Source organism: Filicampus tigris, chromosome 15 (genome assembly GCF_054856515.1).
Source record: "Filicampus tigris isolate MCC_2025a chromosome 15, RoL_Ftig_1.0, whole genome shotgun sequence".
NCBI classification, from domain to species: Eukaryota; Metazoa; Chordata; class Actinopteri; order Syngnathiformes; family Syngnathidae; genus Filicampus; species Filicampus tigris.
In genome coordinates, this window is record NC_141231.1 from 7470882 (window position 1) to 7496810 (window position 25929).

The 25929-nt window shown below is 40.7% G+C and overlaps 1 protein-coding gene across 9 annotated transcripts; it reads left to right on the forward strand.

Annotated features, from left to right (window-relative positions):
- On the forward strand, positions 1–25929 carry LOC147135295 (uncharacterized). 9 transcript variants are annotated; one of them, XM_086054519.1, is made up of 12 exons: positions 1–169; positions 1520–3045; positions 5158–5917; positions 6321–6375; positions 6474–6554; positions 6635–6672; positions 6914–6970; positions 9611–9657; positions 13768–13925; positions 16673–16804; positions 23940–24098; positions 25477–25929. In XM_086054519.1, exons 3-9 carry the CDS (start codon positions 5912–5914, stop codon positions 13814–13816), a joined length of 333 nt encoding a protein of 110 aa, XP_085910645.1. In that variant the 5' UTR covers positions 1–169; positions 1520–3045; positions 5158–5911; the 3' UTR covers positions 13817–13925; positions 16673–16804; positions 23940–24098; positions 25477–25929. The 9 variants fall into 9 exon arrangements, 8 of the variants coding, with proteins under 8 accessions (XP_085910645.1, XP_085910640.1, XP_085910639.1 ...); XM_086054514.1 differs by lacking the exon at positions 6635–6672 and adding an exon at positions 14015–14128; XM_086054513.1 differs by lacking the exon at positions 6635–6672 and having other exon boundaries at positions 25477–25545; positions 25644–25929.

Consider the following 25929-nt stretch of genomic DNA (forward strand, 5'->3'; position numbering starts at 1 on the left):
GCGGCTAGCAAAGTACTAGCAAACAGAAGCGGCGCATAGAACACTCAGTAGCTAATCGGACAGAGACAAAACAAGTGAACATACGAGCTGCATTTTAGAGGTGATGGGGCCACAGGTAGCAGACAAGATTTAGATGCTACACAGAATTAGCAACATTTCTGCTCAACGGGTAAGTTTAATCATCTCTTTTTGATTTTTAATTAATTGTACGTTCTATAAAATAAAACTCATTATAGTAATATTCCATTACGACTCGGTTATGCTACTTTTGTAGCAGCCTTGGCTAACGTTACGTTGACTTGTTGTGTTGTAGCTTAGCATTCCTAGCACTGCCATTTTGTTGAAGGTGAATATGCGTTCTCTGTGAATTTGAGACATGCCCTCATGCGCGGTCAGAGACTTGTGTGTGGGGGGGAATAGTAAAGTGAGGCTACCTTCAAATCTCAGTTTAGCACTGCAAATACCCCCTTTAAAGTGAAAGCCAAACTTTAAGAGTGAAGGGGAGATTTAAAAGCAGCCCGTGAGCTCACCTGCCTTATATCTCCCAGAAGGGAATTCCACAGCCTAGGGGCCTTGACAGCAAAAACGCTTTTAAAAAACAAACAAACAAAAAACAATGTAAGAACTGAGCACTGTTGAGACTTAGAAAAATACATGAGTAATTGCCTATAGATGCCACAAGATGGCGGTAAAGCTCCTCTACCTCCCCAAGGCTACATGCAGAGCTGGGCTTTTTACTAAAAATCTGCGGTCCGTGTATCGCCTTCCGCCTACAGCCGGGGTACCCTTCCACCGTCCGTTTATCCACCATTTTGTCCGGCCGGACCAAATACTAATCGCCTATAGGCCGGTCCGACTGTCATTTTGAATGGCTTCCTTTAGCGTGATCTCAAGTGTTGAAAATGTCTTTTTCTCTTTCATGATGCAATGCTAATGGTTGAAAGGATTTGACATTTTAGAGGTCTCCTGAAAAGTGACTATTACGGACGTACAACGTTTTGGCCCGACGCCAGCGATATGTAAACCATCCAGTGATTTATAGACCAGTAGCACAACTTTAAATTCTATTCTACAGCTGACTGGTAGCCAGTGTTAGAGCTGGAGTAATATGTTTGGATCTCTTTGTCTGGATCTAATAAACTACTATCACTATTTGCAGAAATACGGCACACTTTCCAAACAATATAGCTTCTTGAACGTTCTACCTTCCCAACAAGGTCTACTCAGTGTTCTTTTGTTCACATCAGCATGGCCAGTGGTTGGTACATGGTGTGCTTCCGTCACTCCCCCTCCTCTTCCTCCCTGCACCGAGGAGCCAGATGGTGTTTTTGCGTTTCATAAAGGACCTACTAGATATTCTGAGGCTAGAGGGTCCACATGTGTGGGTAAACGTGACCTTGCGGACAGGGAGGATTGGAAAGCATTTATTTTCCATTGTATCTCGTTTTCATTCACTTCTGCCTTCCATCAATCTGCTTCATTTCATTCCAATAAAGCGCTCAATCTTCCTCTTCCTCAGGTCCACCTCGCCGATCCCGCTCTTATATGCAAAGTGGGTGTCAGCCGGGACGAGAAGGCAGCGACTTCCTCACAAAGGAGGCGACAGGGGTCTCGGAAGGGGTTGTTATAACGCACACACACACACACACACACACACACACACACATGAAGGAGGGGTAAGGAGTGCAAGGAGCTGTCCATCATTAGTATTCCAGCAGGAGGCTCCTGGCCCGGCCCAGACATCTGAGCGGAGCAGCCGCCGCCGCAGATAAAGAAGAAGCCATTAATCCACGGAAGATTACCAGCACTGATACTTTATCCCGCCGTAATACAGCGATGCAACCGCACTCGTCCCGTTTACAATGGCGTCAGAGGAGGAAGAGAGGGAAGAGGAAGGAGTAGTGCCAGCCCACCTTGTGGATGCAAAAATGACAGCAGCACACACAAAGAGCCAGCTTGGATTTGATTTGGAGGTTTGGAGGAATTGGTGTCGCAGATGGCTTCAGAAAGCCAAGGAACAGCTGTGTCCTTCCTTTGACCAAATATGCATCCACCTGTATGGAGCAAACTTGCTGTTTTAGTTGCACATCATCAAGCAGAAACCCCAAAACTTGGTTTTTTTCCCTTCCTGTGTGAGATATAAATTTTTCAAATTAACCTTTCAATGATGATTTCACCTGCATGCAAGATGTCAAAATTGCATCAGTCACTAAAGTTAATAGTGAGTCAAAAGCCGTTCTCGTCTCCATGCTTGGAATGTTAACTTTGTGCTTCACTCACTACAGTGGAAAGCCAATTTAAACATGTGTTCTTCTAAATTCATATTTAATGTCCAAAATGCTCAAGGAAACCATTGAATTTCATAGTTTAATGCTACATGAAACACCATGGACGTGCTAACCGAAATTAGCATAGATGCTATGGTAATTTTAAATGTTGAAACAGTTGATATTTAACACACATGGAGCAGTAACACACACAAAGCATGCAACTGTATTTGAATGTGTTAAAATGATGATCACTGCCACTACAATAGACAGAGAAAACCCCATGGGAGGTAAATACCAGTCGTCAGATGCAGCAGACGAAATGGCATTTTGATCGACTAAGTGATAAAAAGCACATATTGTTGGTATCGGTCTGGATGATGAAATGAAGAGAAGATGCCGTTGATGTATCCAGCAGTGCTGAAAAATGACGCTAAGGATGAAATAACTAAAGGAAAGACTGGGGAGAAGGACGGAATGGACGAGGAGGAAAGACGGAGGGCAGCGGAGCTCCCGGTGTCCTGGAAGAATCCAATCCTTCAGATGTGGCAGATTGTGTTGCCATGAGAACGCCACCGAGGTCATTGTGAAGCAAGAAAGAGAGAAAGAATGGCGAAGCAGGGACGGGGAAGGCCACAAACCCTTTGTTGGTGTACACACGTGAAGGGAAATGCTGGATTTTACAGGCAATGTAAAACACAGAAACACTTCTGAAGCAGGTCAATTGCTAGGTTGCCTCCATTGAGTGTCGGCGCCATTCACACAGAACGGTGACAAGGTAAAAAGGTGAAATAATGCTGGCCCTTACAGGCAATGAAATGAAAAATAATTACAGCTGTTGCAGGAAATATAAAAAGTGATTTACACACAGACATTGTTATGGCTGTGGTACTACCTCCAAAGATGAGACATTACGAGATCACAATTGTAGCCGCCCCGCATTTGAAAAAAAAAGACATCTGTACTTTACTCCTTATTTTGTCAAAACAGGCTTGTTGCTTTTTTTCAACCTCCACAGATGACAATGGCAGTTGAGAGCTTGATTAATTGAGATCTTGATGCCTTATGAGGCATAAAAAAACAGCAGTGACATGGAGGATTGCGCACCTGGGACCAATAACGACGATGATGCAACAGATATTCTCCATCCACTGTCTTATTCAAGAGAGTTGTTTGGAGTAGTCAGATTCAAAAATGATTTACAGATAAGGTATACTTTTTTTCAGTTATCATCATGGGCTAATTTAGCATTTTCAGTTCGACGTTAGCAAAGCTACGACAACACATAGTGATGGCATAAACGGCTGAGCTAGCACTAGCTAGCTTTTTTTCTTCTCAGTACTGTACAAGTAATATGTAATTCGAAAACAGAGGGAAACAAATTTGTGGTTTTGACTACTGTACATCCTAGTCTGTACTTTTGTACTCTTATGTAAGGACTTGAACCAGTACTTAAACAAACAAAAACAAAAAAGACAGGTCAACAAATTCTACATCACTGCCTTTATACAGAACAGTGACATGAAAAACAAATGTTTGCTGTTATAGGCAGTGCAAAACACACCGGTATCATCCTGCCTCTGTTACGGCCATGACACTAGTTCTGAAGCCGGGAAATTTCAAGATCGCGTTTGCCCATCCAATTCCATGTCTGCGCTGTTCACAGTGCATACAGTATAGCTACTGCAAAGCTCCCAAAGCTGGACAGCATGCATGCAAATCTATGACATCTTCTCTTCTGTCCCACAATGCACTTCCCGACAATAACAAAGCCTTCCGCTCTCATTAGTAAGAAGGCAAGCAAGAGGAGTGCCATGGCTGAGGCAGATGTGTAATCCCGACTCCCCTCCCCTCCACTCCCACTCACCCTCCCACTCCTCCTTGTTCAATCTAGAAGCTGGCACAGAATTCCAAATGCCCAAAATGACACACGCACACACGCACGCACACACAGACTCCTTTACTAGCCAGCAGTTAATGGAACACGACTAAAATGCCCTCCATCTTGGAATGTCACACCAATGCAGGTCCTTAAACATCAATTATGAGGCACATGTTAACTGTGATTTCATATGCAGCGGTATCTTGATTTAGAAGATGAAATTGTAATCATTTTACAACAATCTACCGATTCATTGGAGTCCAATGTTATCAAGGTTCACTAAAGGTCAATATCATGGGACAAGAAGTTTTTTATTCCATTTACTATCCCCAATCAATTTTCCTCATTTAAATGCCGTTGATCCATTCCAACATGTGGAAAAAAACGTTTCAGTAAAGTTAACATTGATTGCTAATTGAATAAAGCCTACCGCTCCTATTTAGAACAAATTATAATCCATAACAGGTGGTTTGGATAGAGGGCGATGAAAACAACCACTTGTGCTCTTTCAATCACTTTATTTAAAAAACAGTAACAGAATACAGTGAAGCACATTCTTGGCACACCTGCCAAATTGGCACTGTCACTACACACCAGAGTAGTTCAAGCTATAGCTAGTAAATAGCCAGCTAATTGTGTCCTCATGTGACCCCCAAGTCACTCAACAGACCAGGCCCAGCATCAACACACTTTTCTGATTAATATGGAATATGAATTAAGCAGCAAAATTCACCCGTTTTGACCCATCTCAAAGGGTGTACTTTAATTGCCTTACAGGGTGCTTGATATTAGTGCATTGGGTGTCTCGCTGTGTTTTGAAAACCACGTCATAAATACATTGCGTTACTATTTTCAATCTCAATATTTAAAAACAAAAAGCCTAAATTGTTTGTTTGAACTCCTTCCGTTTCATGTACTATGTCCTACATTGTCACCCTAAAGACTTTTTTGTGTGTAGTTGTGAGTGTGAGTAGTTACTTGTCCATATGTGTGCCCTGGGATTTACAGACTACCAGTCCAGGGTGTACTCCGGCTCTCTTCCAAAGTCAGCTGGGATAGGCTTCCGCTCACCCGTGAAACTGAAGCGCAATTAGAAAATGGATAGATGGATAGAAAATGTGAACATTTTGCACCCCTTCACATGGCCTCTGCTGAAAATCAGGCAGGTAACATTATTGAATGTGCAGGATCAGTTGTAGGCGCCATTGCTTTGGAAATATGAGGCCACAACAAATCCACGAGTCAGCGCTTTTCGGGATGAATCATTCAACATGGCCGCCGGCAGGGTCCAATAACGGTGACGGAGGTGGAGGACCTAATGGAGACTTCCTCTGCTGATGCAGCATACCGCGAATGAGCTTGAAGTGAAGAATGGAGTTTACATCATGACATTATGTGTGTTCTCCCGCGTGTAATGTGAAGTGTGTGCTAAACAACCACCGACAAGCATGTTTTGTAATGACATAGTCTTTGTCCTCCAGGACTCACACACAGTGGCTCTTACTTTGTTTTGAATAAATCGAGGGTCAACAACCTTGGGTAATGAATGTAATGTTTGAGCGGATCAGTGACAAAGCCAGTTGCAGAGCGGGGACTGCTTGCTCATTGCCGTTATTTTTAATGAAATGAGCGTGGACACTTTTTGAAGACATTGTTATACATTGTTTTTCAAGGCTTTTAAGTAGTCGTTCTTCACAGTAAGCCCCCATTCAATTTGTATTGGATACGAGCAATGAAACAACACACCCAAGACGAGTGCTGAATGCTGGTATGTTGTTTTAACGCCCTGAGTGTTGACCAGTTTTATAAAAGTTATAATAATTATAGTTTGTTTTAGTTTTATAAACATAAGATGTAGTTTCAGTTTGTTTTTGTTTTTTTAAAAAGCACTTTCGCTTTAATTTTGTTAACGAAAATGTTTTTTTTCTTGTTTCCAATTTTTGTTATAATTATTCATTAGTTTTCATTAACTATATTGCGACAGCCTTAGACAATAAAAATATTTTCACAGATGCTCAGTGCTATCAAGGAAAGAGTTGTTGACTGTTATTTTCTTTTAATTAACCAAGAGCAAACAACCTTGGATAATGAACCGAATGTTTACTGGCGCAGTGACAGTGAAATATTATCACAAAGTTGAATATTATTGATGCTTTGCCACTGCTGTCAAGACAAGAGCTGCTTGCGATCGTTTTGGTGTCTTGACTCAAGCGCTGACAACCTTTGGTAAGATTGTTTACATTGTACAAGGCTACTTGTCATATCCTGTTTCGTCGTTGCCGTCTGCTGGTTGTTGTTGGTTTGTTTTGTTTTTTGTGTTGCAGTTCCTTGGAGGTGTATCGGTGGGCAGAGTCCCCTGCACTGCACCTGTCTGCTATTAAAATCAACGAGATATTTAGACGCAGGTGTGCAAGAAGTAGTTGCTGAGCTATTGTACCTTGCTAGTTGCCACAGCTTATGCCTGTTTTGCAATCCAACATTCTAGATATTTTGCCAGTACTACCGCTCATCTTTTGCCTTTTTGTAAGTACGCTGTTTTTTGTGTGTGTGTGCTCGTTTATCTTTCTCTGCCATGCACAGATTTTTTTTTTTAGTTTTGGTTTTCCTGTTAGCTTCTGTTAACTGCCTCCTGTGGCATTCCGTCCACTTTCAGTTTGTTGGGGTTGTTACTTTTGTTTCCACGTTGACCTTTTGTAACATCGGCTCTTGTTGTTTGTATTCTCATGCTTGTGAATTTATGTTCAATACTGTAAAATCTGCTCAGGTTGTGGTGTTTGCTTTGAGGTTCAACTCGCCGTACTGTTACGCAGCCGTGACACTGGTAAGTACTGTACATGTCCACGCCCTCATTCACTTTGTAGCAATGAGGAATAAAACACAACACGCTTTAGAGGAAAGCTGTTGGCTACCCATGAATTACCTCAAATACCTACAATACCTACCATATATCAAAAGTAATACCAATAAGCTATAGCTATCATCCGTCAAATATGATCACTGTTACTTTCTTCTATTAAATCGGCTGTACTGCTGAATTACCTTAAACACCTGCCTACAATACATCTATGGCTCAAGTAATGTCAATAAACAGTACCTACCTGAAATGCCATAAGTCACCTCACAGTTACTCTGTTTTAATAAACCAATTGCACCTAAGTATTACCTCAAAAACCTTGGGTAATACCAGTAAAAAAATAACTACTTTTAACAGCTACAATACTTCAAATTTGTTCATTATTTTGCTTTATTAAATCATCTGTACTCCTGAATTACCTTTAAATACCTACCTAGCATTCCTTAGTCCCTCAAGTAATACCAGTAAGCAATCCCTACCTTAAAGCGAAAGTCAACCCAAACATATTTTTTTCAAGAATATGTTCCCAGCAGGCCCACTAGTTGAAACAGGGCATTCTGATAAATGTTGCGTTTCTGGAATAAGTGTTAATCCACTTGTTTTTATCCATCTCTGGGGGCGGCCATTTTTTCTTCTGTCAACTGAAAATGATGTCACAACTGCTCCCAACGACCAATCACGGCCGACCTGGTTTCTGAATCTGAGCCGCGATTGGTCGTTGTGAGCAGTTGTGATGTCATTTTCAGTCGACAGAAGACAAAATGGCCACCCTCAGAGATAGCTAAAAACAAGTGGATTAACACTTATTCCACAAACACAATATTTATCTGAATTCCCTGTTTCAACTAGTGGGCTTGCATAGAACATATTCTTGAAAAAAATGTTTGCGTTGACTTCCCCCTTTAAATACCTCAAATGCCCTCTCCGTTACTTGGTTTTAAAAAATTGAATTGCTTCTACTTTTGTTTATTCTCAATGTAAAACCGATGCTTTGAAGATGTGTCTTTACATTACTAGCCATGGATACAAGTCTCGTACGTACTCATCAATCCAACAATGGATGCGGGTGAGCCTGAGCATTGATTGATTGGCAGGGTAAATCCTGGGTGGGATTCGCCAGCCAATTGCAGGGCAGATAAAGATAACCATTCAAAGCTATGGACAATTAATTTCTTTTTCTTTTTCATAATCATTCATCAAAGGAAACTATTACTGTTTTACATTTAGTCTGCTTAAACATTTTATGACCTTTAACCTATGTCTGTAAACATCCCGATTGAAATTTCTGGTGCTTAATCTATCTGCTAACAGTCATTTAGGATGTTTATTTATGAAATACTACACTTTTTTTTTTATTGCTTCTGAAAAAATAAAACGTGAGACATACACGGTTACGGTGTATTATTCAGATGCGGGGATTTTTTTTCTTTTTCTACTCTCGCAAAACTCCAAAGTGCTTTATGCTGCTATGCTTCAATGGGAGGTGCTGCCATAGCGAGCAGCTCCATCTCACACGGTGATGACACACGAATGATGATGATGATGATGCGGCCGCTGCTGCAGGCTTCAGTAGCTTGCTCAAGGACGTTTGAGCGGCGGAGTAGCAGGAGATGAACCGCTGAAGGTCACATGCATTAAAAAAAACAAGCACACGTGCCGATTCCACCCCCTTGTCCATCAAAACCTTCCTCGGTGCCATGAATCATACACTCTTCATGCATCAAACATGTCTTACGGTGTCGTGTTTTTTGAAGACGTCCGTGTCGACGAAGGCCAATCGAACCGTTGCATAGTTTCAGCAAAGCAAATGTCCACAACCTTGGATCGTGAATGTAATGCTTTGAGCACATAATTGAAAATCAAGGTATATTGATTCTGATTGAATGATGCGACGGTATCAGGACAGCTGTTGTTTTTGTTTTATGAACTGGGTGTGGGACAACCTTGGAAAGTGAACATAATGCTTTGAGCAGATGATTGACAGTAAAGTTCTGTTTTTTTTTTTTTTTTTATAGTCAGATTGATACATACTCTATGCCAGGGGTGGGCAACCCGCGGCTCTTCCATCCTATGTTGCGGCTCTGCGTGGCTTGGGAAAGTAAATGTCCGATTTAAGTGCATGTTATTTGTCTCAAAAACGTGCATGATGTCTTCTAAATAAGCAGGGAGTTGTTTTGAGTACAGTATTGTCTTTTATTTGACTTTAATTTAATCCCACTTGAAACATGAGGCATAATGGACTTTTATGGCTCCAATCGGCTCGTTTCTTACACGCGGTTATGACGTGACATCATCTTTAGTGAGGTCCCCATGAAATGAGATAGAAAAAGCTTTGCCTCATCATTTAACCCAAATACTGTATTTCTACATCTTACCGCTTCGCTCCACTCTCGAAATGCCCCGACAAACTGCACCAAATTTACTTCCGTAAACACAAGGTCGTGTGTGACACCATCTCTTCTGCGCGTGCGGATCACTTTCGGGACGCCACACACAAAAGAGAACGAGTAATGTAATATGAACACACACACACACCAATAAGGATTTTTCTTAAAAACATGGCAGCTTTTTAAAAAGATGAAAATGATTTCCCACCCTATTTTGCAGACGCTGCTTGTGCGCAAAGGTTCAGGAGCAGAAGTCTCATTAACCAGGTAAAATACATATTCAGGTAGTTATTTTTCAAATATTTATTTTCATTGTTCAGTGAAATGGTGCCATTTTTTTCCATTCTATTTTTAAATTCAGGAATTTTTGTTTACTTTGCTTCTTAATTCATTTGAAAGAGACCTTCAACCCTGCGCTTTTTTTTGGTAAGAATTCAAAATGTGTTCATTTAATAAATACAATGTAATTTTCTGAAACATGGATGGACTGCATGGATTTCACAAGCAACACTATTTTACAAGTATAAAGATTTGACTTTTTTTTACATGTCAAAAAGTGTTTGCGACTGTGGTTTCTTCTGCGTGGAAAACGGGTCGAAATGGCTCTTTGGTTGCCGACGCCTGCTCTATGCTGTCAAATCAAGTGCAGATCATCGCATTTTGTTTTAATGAACCGTGTTGACAATTTTGAACAGCGAACATGCTTCTTTAAGAAAACAATTGAAATTGGGGGTAGGTTTTTGAGATGTATTTTTTTTTAATGGACCATTTATCCACAACCTTGGATAGTAAATGTAATTCTTTGAGCATATGACTGACAATTAAGGAACATTTTCTGCTGTCCCTCGACCAACCAAGGAACAGGAGAAGAAAACACAGGAACATTCCTCAACCAGACCTTTTGTTGGCTATTGTCACTCAAACTTAACATGAACAAAATCATATCTCTGGCCAAGATATGATTTGGTTTTCCTGTTCCTGTTATGTGGAACAACAATATCGCCCCTCTGCAGTGCTCGCCTGCTTCAATGTGCCTTGTCTCAGCTCTTTTCCCGAAAGTCAGAGTGATAGATATAGCGGCAGCCTGCTAGGACGACCTCACCCAGAGGGCTGAGGAGGCAGAAAGAAAGACAGAAAATGCAGAGAGAGTGAGAGAGAGGGCACACAAGGAGAGCCAAAGAGAGTGGAGCTTAGATGAGGCATACAGTGACCTCCTCCCTCTCCATTGTTGTCGAGCATAAGAGCAAGGCAGGCTGGAGGCCACCAAGTGGGGGGGAGAATACATTAGAAAGCAAGCAAGACGTAGAGTTTGCGGAGCAAGGAAATGGATGAAAAACTGAGGATCCAACTACAAGAGCAGGAAATACGCACTTGATGCGAAGGAAGCAACTGGGGAGGACAGGACATTGTGGTGTTGTGCCACTCACTCCAGCTGCGATGGAAACAAGTGACATCACCACTGTGGTTATTGACATATTGACTGTGAAGGATTTGTCCAATATTAGAATCAGGCTGGTCATTACTGACTCCAATGGATGGCTTTATACTGGCCAATATGTTAGCCGTATGTTGATCAGATGGTAATTGCATTACACATTAATGGTCATCATACACAAACAGCTAAATGTCCTTACACATAAGCAGTCATATAACAATCAAGAAAGAAAACTATTTGTGTCTTGTGTAACACACACACCAACAGGCCTTCACATAAGTGCACGCATACAACTTTGCCGCGTGGAATGGAATGTGGCTTTGAGGGATATCTGACAGGGGTACGAGTCCTTGTGACCAAGGATGTCTCCGGGACAGACGACCTGGTCCTTGAAGTAATGAACCAGAGATGGAGAAGATCCGAACCAACATTTTTGATTAGACCTATCTGACAGGACAACGCTATATATGTGAGGGTTGCATCTTCGACAGCGCCCTTTTGTCACTTCGCCTCCACGGGTCTACGTGTTCGCGAGGAAAGGAAAGAAGCTCAGATCTGACCTTGTCTGATTCCTGCATTTCAGAAATTGAAAGAAATAGACGAGCAAATTTCATCAACTTGTGTGAGTCTTGATTGGATGCCTTCCTGAAAGATTAAATGAACACACATTGGAAACTAGTTTTTTTTTGTTTTTTTTTGTGAACTAATAATTGAGCTTGCATCCCAAGTGACTGACCTGCTGAAATTTCCAACAATTGCCCAATGACTACATGAACAGCGACTGAAAAGTCAGCCACTGAGACCACATTCAGACCTTAAAATTGGGACTTAAGAAGTAACGCAACCCACAGCATAGTGGAAGACTACATGTGACTGTGCTAAGTAGATGAGATCCCAATGAGAGCCCAGTACATTTTGGTCAGGATCATGACAAAGGTGGAAGAATCCCCACTGCCGTAATGGTACGGCTGGTTTGTTTATGATCGCCCATAAACCAGTAAGCAGCCTGCTAATAAACAAAATACCACCCATCCATCCATTTTCTTCAGCTGATCTGAGATTGGGTCACGGGGGCGGCATCTTAAGCAGGGGAGCCCCGACTTCCTGCTCCCCACCCTGACAGGAGCATAAAGTCCCAGACGACTTACCTACAACACTCCACTACCAATTCAGACTTAGAGGAGGTCTGCGCTCCATTGAGTGACATTTTTGTTTGATGTGTATGTGTGTGTGCATGTGTATATCGTCGCTGCCCTGTGCAAAACACTTATCTCCAATTTTGGAAACGTTTTTCGTTTTCACTTTAATGCGATATCTGTAATGCAGAAACACGATTCAGGAAAAAATAAGAAAATGATAAAAAATGGAGGGTAAGTGTTTTTCTCGTGACAGCGACGATATACTGACTGTTTACTATATGGATGTATGTATGTATATATGTGTGTGCGGGTGCCAATGTATATATGTGTGTTAGAAAAACACATTTTGACAGGGTATTAGGAAAAGCCCAGCACCTCGCCCCTTTACAATCCTGTAAATCAATTATTGAAAACATCCCCAAATCCTTCACCACAATCTTCTTTTACTAATCTGCCTCCTACGTCTGCACTCATGACTGACTGACTGCAAACTTCCAGGGTTGCTTTATTCTTATGTTGGTTTATTACTGCAAGCCATCCAACGGATTGGAAGCTTTTGTTGAATTTATGCTGCAACAAACTGTCATGTGTCATGCTCGATCCGTGAAACATCCACTTCTATGCCTTTCTTTGACTCTTCCAATCTCTGAGTACTTCTCTTGCAACCTGCTGAGAACTACTCTAAACTCAGTCATCCTGTTTGAAGCCTCGAAATGGTGAGGTACCGTTGATCAGTTGTTAGGTTTCGTTTTGGTCACGTTGACTACGTATACATGCTGTGAATATTTGGGTAAAGGTCAAAATTCCGGTTTCTGAAGTATTAAAAAAGAAAAAAATTGACATGCGTGGACAGTGGACAGAGGTACGCCCGCATTTGAACAACCCGTTTGAAACGGCAACGCACAGATGTCCTGACGCAAATAGACGTCATTTCCGCTTGTTACTTTCTACCGTCAATAAAACGCATTATATTCACGTCACACACCACAGGAATAAAGCAGTCGGTTTCCTCCGCGTTCTAAAAGTGTGCCTCTGTGTTGCATCTCTGAGTTTAGATTGTTTACCTCTGCTTGTGTATCTCCAGTGAGTTGGACGCCAGACACACAGACTTATACACACACATATATGTGCCTACATACACACACGGTGTAATTTTTGCCGTAGAGACAGAAAACATACAAGCACATCCTGTACTATAAAGACCAAGATTCCATACATGCACTTCCAAGACCAAGGTTCCTTGCGATTGAGGATGCACACAGTGTTCCATGCAATCGGGGTATTCCGATCGACATATACATGCACACATATTTGGGTTGAAAAGGGGGTAACCCAGGCATGATATTCGCAAATTTAAAATATCCGAATAAGGGCATATTCAGGTTATTGCGTGCATTTACATAGCTTTTAAAAACCCCAATACTGCAAATATTCAGGTTTTAAAAGGTCTATTGACTGCATATAAACGTTGTCAACTGATCAGCATGATGACGAAGAATCTTTGTTTAATATCGATTCAAATTGAGTTTTGGTATTCAGACGCTTTATAATACAAAAAGTACTGAAACACCAAACAGTTGCAGATGTGCATTCAAAAGTTTAGAGAAGGTCCAATTAAGTACACCTGTAAAGGTTATTGTGAATTTTAGGTTAATAAAATTCACCCAGAAGCAGCTGGGCAGTGTATTTGAGTAAATATGTTATTTGCGTTTTGTCTGGCTATCAATCATCATCCAGTTTAAGTGCACAAGCTTAGCACTGCTGACCTTCTCCCTGCTAATGAGCCTTGTCATCACCCGTCAGGGACACAATATCAACAACCAGGAACCCCATAATGGCTCTTTTACCTTGATGCTATTATATCCGTCATCATCACCATCACCATACAGCGTGATCGCCGATGAAGAACGATCACACGGCAGCGTCGAGACAAGCAGAGAGGAGAGCTTCATGTAATGAAGGTAAAATTGCTGTTATTTTTAGCTACGACACAACATACTGCAAAGTAACTGTATCGGCTTCTTAAGTCGCATTTATTCACACTGCTTAGCTGCTGTGAGGCGTGAATATGATTATACACAGAAGAGTAGTGTGTCTTCACGCCACATTGAATTGACATGCACGGATATGCATTCCAGACGGATAACAAGCCAAGTCTTACCGGGTGAGTCTACAGAAGGATTTGTTTTAGAGGAATGTGAAAATAATGGCATCAATTCACACACTCTTAAAACCGCTGGGTTAAAAGTAACCCAAATTGTGTGAGCTACTAATCAAGCGCTGGGTCCAAAAGGGACCAAGCCAGTGCTGGTTTATTTATAACCAGCTCATTGGGTTGAGGAATTGACCAGCAAGATTTTCTAAGAATGTTATATTAAATGTACTTCAACTTCAATACAACAACAAATTGTACAAAATGGCGACCAGTGTCAAATCCAATCTTCCACCCAATCTGATAGATCAAAATATGGAATACAACCACGGGTAAAAATAACCCAATTTACCCCAAATTTTTAACACTAAAAAGGTTGAGTCAATAATAATCAAAATTGGGTCAAAACTGGACTGACCTGCTATGTGGGTGAATTTGACCCAACTTTCTGTGGTTGTTCTGTGCAACATTTGTGAAATTGTGACTTTGAAAAATGCAAGCTTATTGACAGAAACAAAATGACTCCCAACAAATCCTCTGGGAAGAACAACTAATTCTGGGATTACTGAGATCGTGACTAGCAGGAGCAGCACTTCATCCATTGAACTGAAACAAAAAATGTGTGTTAAATTATTTTACACTCAATTTAAGTATGCCATTAAGTGCTATTACCCTTATTGAAAAACACAAACATATTTGTTGTCTTTTGCGGGGGGATCAATGGCTCTTCCATTCATTTCAATACAGAAAGTTGATTTGAGGTATGGGTGTTTTAAAGAAGGAAATCAACCCAAACATATTTTTTTCAAGAATATGTTCTATGCAGGCCCACTAGTTGAAACAAGGCATTCTCATTAATATTGCGTTTGTGTAATATGAGTTAAGCAGCAAAATCCACCCCTTTGTAGCCATCCCTGGGGGCGGCCATTTTGTCACTTCTGTCGACTGAAAATGACCTCACAAAATCACTGCTCAGCTTCAGAAAAGAGGTCAGCCGTCAATGGTCGTTCACTGAGCCCTGAGTAGTTGTGATGTCATTTTCAGTTGACAGAAGTGACGAAATGGCCGCCCCCACAGATGGCTAAAAACGGGTGGATTAACTCTTATTCCACAAACGCAATATTTATCATTGTTTCAACTAGTGGACTTTCATAGAACATATTCTTGAAAAAAAATTTGTTTGGGCTGATTTCCACTTTAAGTTACGAGTCTGGTCATGGGACAAATTAAAGACACCACTGTAGGGAGAAGACATAGTGAGGGTGGAGGACATTAAATACTTAGGGTCAACAGTCCAGACCAATGATGAGTGCGGTAAGGAAGTAAAGAAAAGGATCCAAGCAGGTTGGAATGGGTGGAGCAAAGTGTCAGGGGTGTTGTGTGATACAATAGCCTCTGCTCAGAAGAAGGGGAAGGAGGCCGGCCATGATTAGAGACAGTGGGACTGAGGAAACAACAGGAAGCAGGGCTGGAGGTGGCGGAAATGAAGATGTTGAGGTTTTCTTTAGGAGTCACTAGGATGGATATGATTAGAAATGAGCTCATCAGAGGGACAGCCAAGGTTAGAACTTTTGGCAAAAAAGTTGGAGAGAGCCGATTTGGATAGTTTGGAGATTTCCAGAGGAGACAGGATGCGTATATTGGTAGAAGGGTGATGAGGATGGAGCTGCCGGGAAAGAAAACAAGGAGAAGGTTGATGGATGAAGTGAGGGTAGACATGAGGGCAGTTGATGTTAGAGAGGAGGATGCAGAAGACGGACCTCGATGGATAAGGATGACATGCTGTGGCAACCCCTAATGGGGCAAGCCGAAAGGAAACGACGACTGTTGATGGAGGAGGAACATATTGCAGGTCTAGAAACTCTAGACGTTCTCTCTTGGTGCAGCATGAGCAATACACTGGCGTAGTGATCATCATCATCACATCACCATTTATAATTCCAAACATATGCTCGCATTCCTTTGTCAGTGCAGTTTTCCAGAAATGGAGCGGAGCCGTGTAGGCCAGTGCATGAACAATGTCAGGATCACTCACAAACCATGACTAAGAGGAACATACTGTATGTTGCTGCCAACATTGTGGACATAACATTTGCAGAGACGCAGTCCAGAAGTGGAACACTACCAAGTGTGTCTTCTGGATTTGGGAAAACAGCTTTAGCTGGAAGTTAAAAAAAAATTCAATTAAAAAAAAAAAAAAAATGCATATACATTTTTTTCTTGGTTATAAGTCCTGAAGCCAAAATACAAATTTTCACTAGATAATGAACGATGAACTGTTTTTCATTTTTCGATATTCGACATTTTATACGTAAATTTAAAATGTGCCCAGCAGCACACTATTTTCCTATCTAGAAACATTAATGAGATTTCAGACAAATCTCTCCTCATAGTTATTGGTCTGAGACAACGTGACGTCAGAACCTGAGGTACCCAAATTACTCGAGGATTTGTTTAAGCCCTTAACTGATGTTAAAAAAGACGTTTATAAAGGTGGATGTTATGCAACCTTGAGTCAACGCCGATAACCATTGGTGCACTGCGTTGCGTTGACAGGTAAAGTTTGGTGGGAGCTGCTACTTAATTGAAGTGTCACTCTGGTCCGGATCGGAATGACATTCAGGAGAAACGCGTCACTTCTTGGCGTAAACGCATTTGCAGGTCACCGCCTCCAAAAAACAGCATCCGGTCAGTATGTTTTATATTCTGCTTGGTTTTTATCTTTTGACTGACATGCATATTAGGGCCTTCTTTCTCAGTGCTCAGCACACACATCATCTTTTTCCTCCTTGCTCGTGCGTTTCCCATCGCAGTCACGCTCGTGGTGGCATACTAATTGCACCGTGGTCACCTTTTGAGGAAAGCATTTTTTTTTTCCCCAAGATGTGTCACCCACGACAGGCTGCAGAATATCAAAAAGCACTAATGCAATATGGTTGTTAGGGGAAGACAAGAAGATGCACGGCACCTTCATGTCAATAGTCTGTATTTTTTTTTTCTTTACCAAATTCCTCCCAATTCATGTCCATTGCAACATTTTCTTATAAATGTACAATATTCAATTAACCTAATGTCATTATTTCTTGAACATCAAAGGCAAATAAAGATGTTCAATGAGCCCGTGAAAGTTCTATATAATCAGTTGATTTAAAAGACAAATTAGGATATTCAATAACCGAAATGTATGTTTCAAAGACCCGAATGTTTTTTGTTTTTTTTGTCAACATCAAAGACATGCATGTTTTCTATAAGCATCAAAAGCAATTTAGCATCGTAAACACACAATGTTTGACCTTCAATGAAACAAATAGTGAAGATACTTTCCAAACATCATACAATTGCTGATCGTTAATGAACCTTTTGTAGGTTTTAGTCAACTTCAAAGGCAATTAAAGACCCAATTTAACGGATGTGTTTTGTAACATCAAAGACAAATTAGGCTCTTCAACCTAACACACATAATTATTTAAACGTCAAAGACAAATAAAGATTTTCAATGATACGAATGTATGGATTTTTGCAAAAAAGAGACAAATGGCAATCATTCATGAACTTTGGATCTTTAATGACCCAAATGCATGTTTGGCGAACATCAAAGACAAATGAAGCTCTTCACTGAACCTAACATAATGCTCTGTGACTTATTTCTTGTTGTAAAATGTCTTGTTTTAACAATGCTCTGATAAAATGTCTGTTTTATTGTTAAATTCTGACTTTTTCTTGAAATGCTACAACTTTTGTAAACGGGGATCTATTCTCATGAAATTCCTTTTTTTTCCTAGTAAAATCCGTCTGTCTTGTACTAGTGCAACTCCACTGTCACTCAGGCCTGACGTTTTTTCATATAAAAATCTGTTATTAAATTTACAACATTTTGGCAACTTTCTTCTTATATTTATTAGACGTTCAGCCTCATAATTTCCCTTTAATATTCCTCATAAAATGAAAACTTTGTCATTTTATGACAACTTTATCCTCATGAAGTTAAAACTTATGACAACTTTTCGGCCATAATATTATGAGCTTTTTTTTTTTTTTACTCTCATAAAAATGGTGACTTCAGCCTCATAAAGTGATGAATGAGTTCATTAATAGTTCAACGACATTCGTGTCGTTCGATGACTTTATTCTTTGAGTATTCATATTTTTTTTCCCCAATTGTCAGAATGATTGCGTTAATACCGATGGAGTGGGAGGAGAGGATACTGAGTGGACAGACACTGACACCATTATTTCTTTATGCAGATTGATTTCACAAAGACTCCCAACCCCTGGCATCATCATTGGCACATGGTGCTCTACTACTGTGTGTGTGTGTGTTTGTGTGTGTGTGCTCGGTCTGACAAAGGAATGTGTGTGAGTGAAATGAATGCAGGTTAAATCTGTACGTAAGCAGCTTGGGAGAACGCCACGATGGCCGATGTTACAGTTGCAGATGTAGCTTCTCGCACGTTTGGGGGTAGGTGGTGGGGGGGAGGGAGGGAGGGGGGCGGAGATCAGCATACATCTGGATGCCAAGTAGCGAGCGTGTCAACGTGTGTGTGCGTGCCCGCCCCATGCAACTTGATGCTCCTTCCAACAGGGATTAAAGTCAGACATGGACTCATCTAATCACCGCTGGCCCAAATCTCATCACTCTTTCAGCAAATGACACACAAACACATGCACACGCACACACACGTACACGCGCATACACACATGCACACGCACTCGCACACGCAGGAAAAGTGTCTTGGGACAAATTTGCCAACCATCTCTTGAGCTTCCGTCTCAGTCTGCATCGATATTTCTGCAAAATTCTGGCTTTATGGAAAGATTAGGATTTTTTTTTTTTTTTTAAATGAACCCTCATAAAATGTAGTGTTTTTCCTCATAATAATATGACTTCATTTCTTAAGATTATGGCATTATTAATTACTGTCATTTTTTTCTCTATAAAAAGTGTGAATTTTCATCAAAAACTGTTTAGTTTTCTTGTGATTTTTTAAAAATACACTTTTAGTGAAGAATGCAAACATAAGAATTTTCTTGGATAAAATTAGAACATATTCTCAGAAAATATCACATTTTTTGGCAGAAAATGTATGATTTGACTCATAAAATAGTCATAAAATTCTGACTTACAACTTTGTTCTCATCAAATTGCACTTTTTGTCCTGAGAAATGTTTTGAGTTTTTCTCATTTTCTGAAAATTTCTGAAAAATTGTCATTTTAATCCTAAAAAATTGTCATAAAACTCTTAATTTCTTACAGAAAAATGCACATCAAAGTACAATTTTTTTTTAATTATTACTTTTTCTCACATTTTTTTCAATAATTTTTTTTTGTTGTTAGCTTAATTGCAAACAACGTTGACCTTACCTCAGAAAAAATATTTTTTTCTCACAAGGTTTACGACTTTCTCCTAAAATTCTGACTAGTTTCTTAGGATTGTGACTTTATCATATCACGACTTTACTCCTGTAAAATTACGGCTTTATTCTCATAAAATTACAACTTTGTCCTTGTAAGATTACAACTTGTGTTTGTCAAGCCATTGCCTTTTTGTTCTCATAAACTGTGTACTTTTTTCCTAGAATAATGCAGTTTTAGTTTTACAATTTTATGTTCATAATAGCACAACCATTGTATTGTAATATTTGCCCTTGGCACTGAAAAGATTATGCTTTCATTCACGTTATATTCCGACTTCTGACTTGATCCTTTCAAAATATGATTTTGTTCCCGGAATTGTCGCTTCAGCTCTTTAACTGGACTTTCCCAGTGTCCTTATAAAATGTCCACTGAGTGTAAATCTCTGCCTGTGATGTGAAAGTAGAATGAGATGTGTTGATATTCCTTATATGCACAAAAAATGTTTATAGTCCGATGATGCTGCTGCACCAACTCTTCTCATCCATCATTCATGCCGACATCTCGGCGTATTGGAGTGAAATTAAGAAGAATAGAGGGAGCAGGAAGGCAGATGTGACTTGGCTTTGATTGAATTGCGCGTACACACACAGAGGCCTCATACACCTGGGTGCCCGTGTTCATCTCCATCCACATATTAGCTACCTAATATAAAGCGGGAGACTCCCTGACAGGCTGTCTCTCGTGGTGTCTGTCGCCGTCCCGTTTTTTTGTTGTGGCTGTTGCCATGCTGCTTGCGGGTGATGAGGCGCATGCGAAGTGAGCTGAGGAACAACAAGAGAGGCGACTTCATTGCCGCTCATGCCAAAGGTCGCTGCTAATTATTGGCTGCTCGAATCATTTCATTACAGAGTCACGCCGAGTCACTGGGTTGTTTTTGTCAGCTTTGTATAACAATGTGTATAGTGGAGACGGGGCGCTGCTTCCTGTGAGGAATTACTAGTCTGGAAAGCTAAAGCGGGCTCTCCTATCTCTGGGGTTGAAGTGATCAAGGTGGTTAAACTGCTCCTCAGTGGCGGGGCCCGGAGTTCCGAAAGGCTCTTAGATGTTGTGGGGCTGTCCCGGTTGACATGCCTCTACAACATGGTGGCCTTAGTATTGCACCTCTACTTTTTGCGGATGATGTGGTATTTTTGGCTTCATCAGTTCGCGATCTCCAGCTGTCGCTCGAGCAGTTCGTAGCTGACTGCGAAGCGGTCGGGATGAGAATTAGCATCTCAAAATCTGAGACCACGCTCCAAGTGTGATGCATACAGTGCATCTGTCTTTCGTGGTGGAGAACGAGCTGAGCCCAAAGGCGAAGCTCTTGATTTACCGGATTTTACTTTAATTAATTGTAAAATGTTATAATTGAACTTTTAGTCTAACTTTTCAATTTAATAATTGCATTATTTCATAACTTTAAACTTTTGTAATTTTATAATTATAAAAACACAAACTTTGTAGTTATATAACTTTAGAATTGTATTCATTTATAATTCATAATTAAATGATTGTATATTATAAATTTAAATTTATTTGTACGTGCTTTTTACAGCAAAAACATTTCTATTTTATTATATTGATTTTTTTTTCGTTAGATTTTTTTTATTCTGTAATTTATTTTTACAAATGAACAATTTTATAATTTGACAGTTTTATTTTTTTCAGAACTTTAGGATTCTCATTTCTGTGATTAGAGTCATAATTCAAATGTAATTTCTAACAAATACTTCCCCCAAAATATTGCAGTTACATTCATAGTTATTAATGTTTCTACTTGCAAAATTCTTTCCATGGATTGTGATGAAGCTTCGGGTCAGGTACGGAGACAAGCATTCCACAAAGCCAATGGACTCTCCCACAGTTTGGCCTTTTTGTTCTTCCTTGGTAGAGATCTCGTCTCCGCTCTACTGACTCATGGGCCGAGCTCCCATAAAGCCGCACCACTTCTGTAAGGTCCACCTCAGGGACCGCTGGGAAATCTTGCCCCATCCTGTTTGTCACTTCCCACGCGTAGTCATCACAATCATCCCAAATTCACTGTATGCTTGGAACACTCACAATGTACCACCAATCTCCAGTTCTTGCTGACTCATCCCCAAAAATGTTCATCCAATGGCTGATTTCGAATGAGCGAGGGTGAGGGAAACTGTTGGACGTATGGAGGCGGATGTTTGTTTGGGTCGCGGGGAGGCCACGGATTACGGCTCGGCTACTTCCTTCGGTCTAATGAAGACCGAAACTTAATCCACACCTCCTCGCTGCTTAATTCTTAGCTGGCTGACTCACGATCCAAGTGTAACGGAGCCAGAGTCGGGTTGGCTTTTCTCTACCACCAATACTCTGGCTTCATTGTCATTTTTTGCGCAAAGATAGAGGGGAAAAAATTGCTCAAATATCACTGAAACACTTCAGATGTAGAACCGGCAAAAGATGTTACATATGGCGACACTTCTCTTCCGAGAATTTAAAGGAATTTTATTAATTTTATTGTATGTAATTTATTGTATGTAATTTATAATGATACATTTATGTATGTATATTTATTATCTATACTATTGGTCAGTCCACACACGTTATTGACCAATCTAATGTGTTTAAAATGGCTTGCTCTCTTTCACGATGCAATGCTAATGGTTGAACAAACCTGCCATTTTTTGGGTCTTCTGAAGTGTGACTATTTTTTAGGTACAAGGTGTTGTATGCATGTATGTATGTATATTTATATGTATATTTATATGTATGTATGAATTGTTTTCAATGACTTTGGATGGACAACTTGTGATCAGTCCCTGGCATGCGGGGAGGGAAGGTGGGCATGGCCATATTGATCATAACCAGGGGGCATTTTTAAACTTGTCAGTTTTTTATTGATTTCTCTAAAACAAATTGATAACATTTAAAATGCAAGCTAATATCATGTTTCCGAAAAAAAAAAAAATACAAAACATAAACTGAGCTTGTTATTGAAAAATAATGTTGGAATGGGTGGGGAAACTGTCAGGGCTGTTAGAAGATAGAAGATAGAAGAGTCTGTGCTATGATGAAGGGGAAGGTTTATAAGATTGTGGTGAGGCCGGCCATGATGTAAGGATTAGAGACAGTGGCACAGAAGAAAACAACAGAAATCTTAGTAGCGGAAATGATGATGTTGAGGTTTTCTTTAGGAGTCACCAGAATGGATAGAATTAGAAATGAGCTCAACAGAGGGACAGCCAAGGTTAGACTCATAACTTGACAAGCTGAAAGGAAAAGATGACGACAAAGATTTCTTTTTAGCTTGACGGATAGCGATGTTGTTTTAAAATTGATATGTGAGATGAATATTCTATTGTTTTAACCTTAACAGTCATTGACTACTTTATCATGTCAGGATGACTCAGGAACCAAGGAATTCTATTTCCAGTATTGCCTATGAGAGGGAAAAAAAGAAATGACCTCCAAAAAAGTGCAACTTTAGATACTTTTCATCTCATCTTTGGAATGCATTACACACGCGCACACACACACTGAGGCTGAGGGAGAAGAAAATGCTGACATGGACGCTCGTCTCAGGAATTTCATGCCAACTGGGAAATCTGCTGATGCGACCGAGACTTGTCGCTGGCACAAATCTCAACAAAGAAGCCAAATTATAAACGGCCACCATTTACTTGCACAGTGCAGTTACTTTAATATCTCATGACGTTGTGAACATGGTCCATGTCGTCTCCACCTGACGTCAGAGGAGAGGGAAGCGTCTGAATGTGTGCATCAATGTGTGTGACCACTAACTTGACCCTTCGGGTGATCTTGTGCCATCAGCGTCAAACGCCTTCTTGGGGGGGTTTGATGCCCAATGGAAGGGTGATAGCAAGCGGAAACTAGTGAGGGAAACCAGGAAATGGAACATTGTGTGACATAGGCATGCTCAATACAAAATGAAGAATACTATTAAAATATCAAAGGCTGTCTTCATTACAGTCATAACTCTAAAATCCCACTAGGTAACAATATGGTGAGTAGTTTTACTTTTTTTGTTTGTTTTATTATACAGTGATTAAATTCATTTTATACTTGTACGACGGTTTAAAATGTTATGTTGGATTCATTGCAGAATTCAGGTTATGGGCAACCTAAATTATAAACTCATTATGGGAGGAATTTTGTCCAAACCAAACAAATTCCCTCTCGTCAACTATCAGAAGACAAGAGGCGACTCCCTCCTCAGAAGATGCGGCGTCCTCGCCATGTTTCTGTGGTGAATGACAAGCCCTGGTGGAGACAAAAAGAAAGATAATAATAAAAAGAGCGACCTTGGAGGAGCACTCACACCAGCTTAGCGAATCGCATGATAGACAAACATCACAAAGCACAATGTCGTTCTTATTCTGAAAATGTGTTGTGTGTCTGTGTGCCTCTTGTTTTTCCCTCGCTCCGCACTCCAAGATGCTTATGACAGGCAAAATGGATTAAATGAAGCTTGCTGATGGAGTACATATATCATGGAATCTTCTGGCGCTTGCAAGGGCTTACGACTTCCGCTTTCACGCCTGGTGTGAGGATGAAGGAGAAAGGAGAGCTCTTGATTCACCTGCTTTGTCTGGAGTGAGTCACCTTGCAAATATATGAATAGCAAATGAAGCAGGAGCAATCTTGAGGCCGATTTACATAGAGCTTCTGCACCACCAGCACGCATATATTTAACTTGTCTTCTTTCTCATTCACATCCAGCCAGCTTTCCCCGTCCCGCTGTTGTCCTCAGACATCGGGCTGCATTTCCCCCTTTGGCAGGATGCATGACAGGGCAGGGAGGGAGAGAGCAGGTGGAAGGAAGAGCAAATGACAAACGTGTCTCAAATATAGCCAGTCCAGCAACAACCCCCCCGCCCCAATTCCCTTCCCATTCGGCGTACACTCTTCCCTTCTCATCCTGTCTGACCACATTCTAATCGGCTGTAGCGACAAAGGTCTATTCAAGACAACAACAGAGGGTTTTCCAATGCTTCACAACCTTCTTACTAAGTAGTACAGTTGAATTCGATTCACAATGCTATGTTCCATCCATCTTTCCATTTTTTTTTTATACTGCTTGTCCTTACTAGGGTCATGGGTGAGCTTTAACCTATCCCAGCCTAGTTGCCAGACTTTCTTGGGTTAATCGCAGGGCTCATAGACAAATAACAAATCACACTCTTATTCACACCTATGAATAATTTAGATCTGGGGTGGGCAATTGATTCTCCAATGGGGTCATGTGAGAAACCGGAGTGATTATCGAGGATCGTACTGCATGTTAACCTCAAATGTCTTTAATATGTATTTAATGTCTTGTGAGTTTCTAGCAGTACACAGGATTGTTGTGTTTTATGTTAAAGCTGCTACTTTTGTAGATATGATAAATGTTGTAATACATTACAAATGATGATGGATAATGTTGAATCATCCATCCATTTTGTATAGCACTTATCCTTTGCCGTTGCTTTGGGTGAGCTTAACATTGGCACTTATATAATAGGTTTGCATGTAAAAACGCCATTAGCACTAAAATGCCCACCTCAAAAGACTCTGTAGTGATTTAAGGTCTTTTTTTGTGATTAGGCTTACGACAAATTTCCACGCCCCTTATGTTATGTTATGTTTTTGGTCTCAGCGGTCTACGTCACGCGGGAAAGGCATGCTTGGTAATATTGCTCGCTTTGTCAGTTCTGATGTCTAAAACGGTGACCGATCGCCACCAAAATGCAAATGCACATTACTGCTCTTGTCCACTTCAAACTGTGAAAGTATAAAAGTGTTCTGCACAATAGTTTTGATTTATTGACATCAAACGTGATCTCATCATGATCACCTCCACAAAATAAAAAATACAGTGGTGATTGCTCCTCCACTTTCACAAGCTGAAGCGGACAAGAGCATGAATGTGCACACAAACCCCGATATGGTTATATTTCGGACATTTAGCGATGCTAAACTCATGTCTCAGGAGGGAGAAAGACGCGGCTTGCAGCAGCAGCAGGCAGACTGGAGCCCCCGCTTCCTTCCCCGGTAAAAGGTAGGATTGGCACAGCGGAAGTTTAGCAACAACTAGCTTCAGGCCATTAAAACAAAAGGCATTAGCACAACAACATTAGCTCCTTACTGTCCGCCTAGCGTCTGGAGGTGAAGATGAGCCTGTCTTCACGTCGTCTCGCAGTCGCGTGCGGTGTCTCTGCTTTTTGCTTGCAGCCCTCTTCTGCCCGAGTGAAGCGGCTTGAGAGTGACAAAAGCCCTCATCGAACAGCGAACGAAAAGTTCCAGCGAGGCTGACTGCACAGCCGAGAGTGTGGCCGCATTGGAACGTGCCATTTCGCCTGTTACCTTCCAAATTGGACGGCGCGTTGTAAGAAGAAAATCTGGGGCACTCCTCATCCAAATAAATGTGCATGTCTCATTTCCA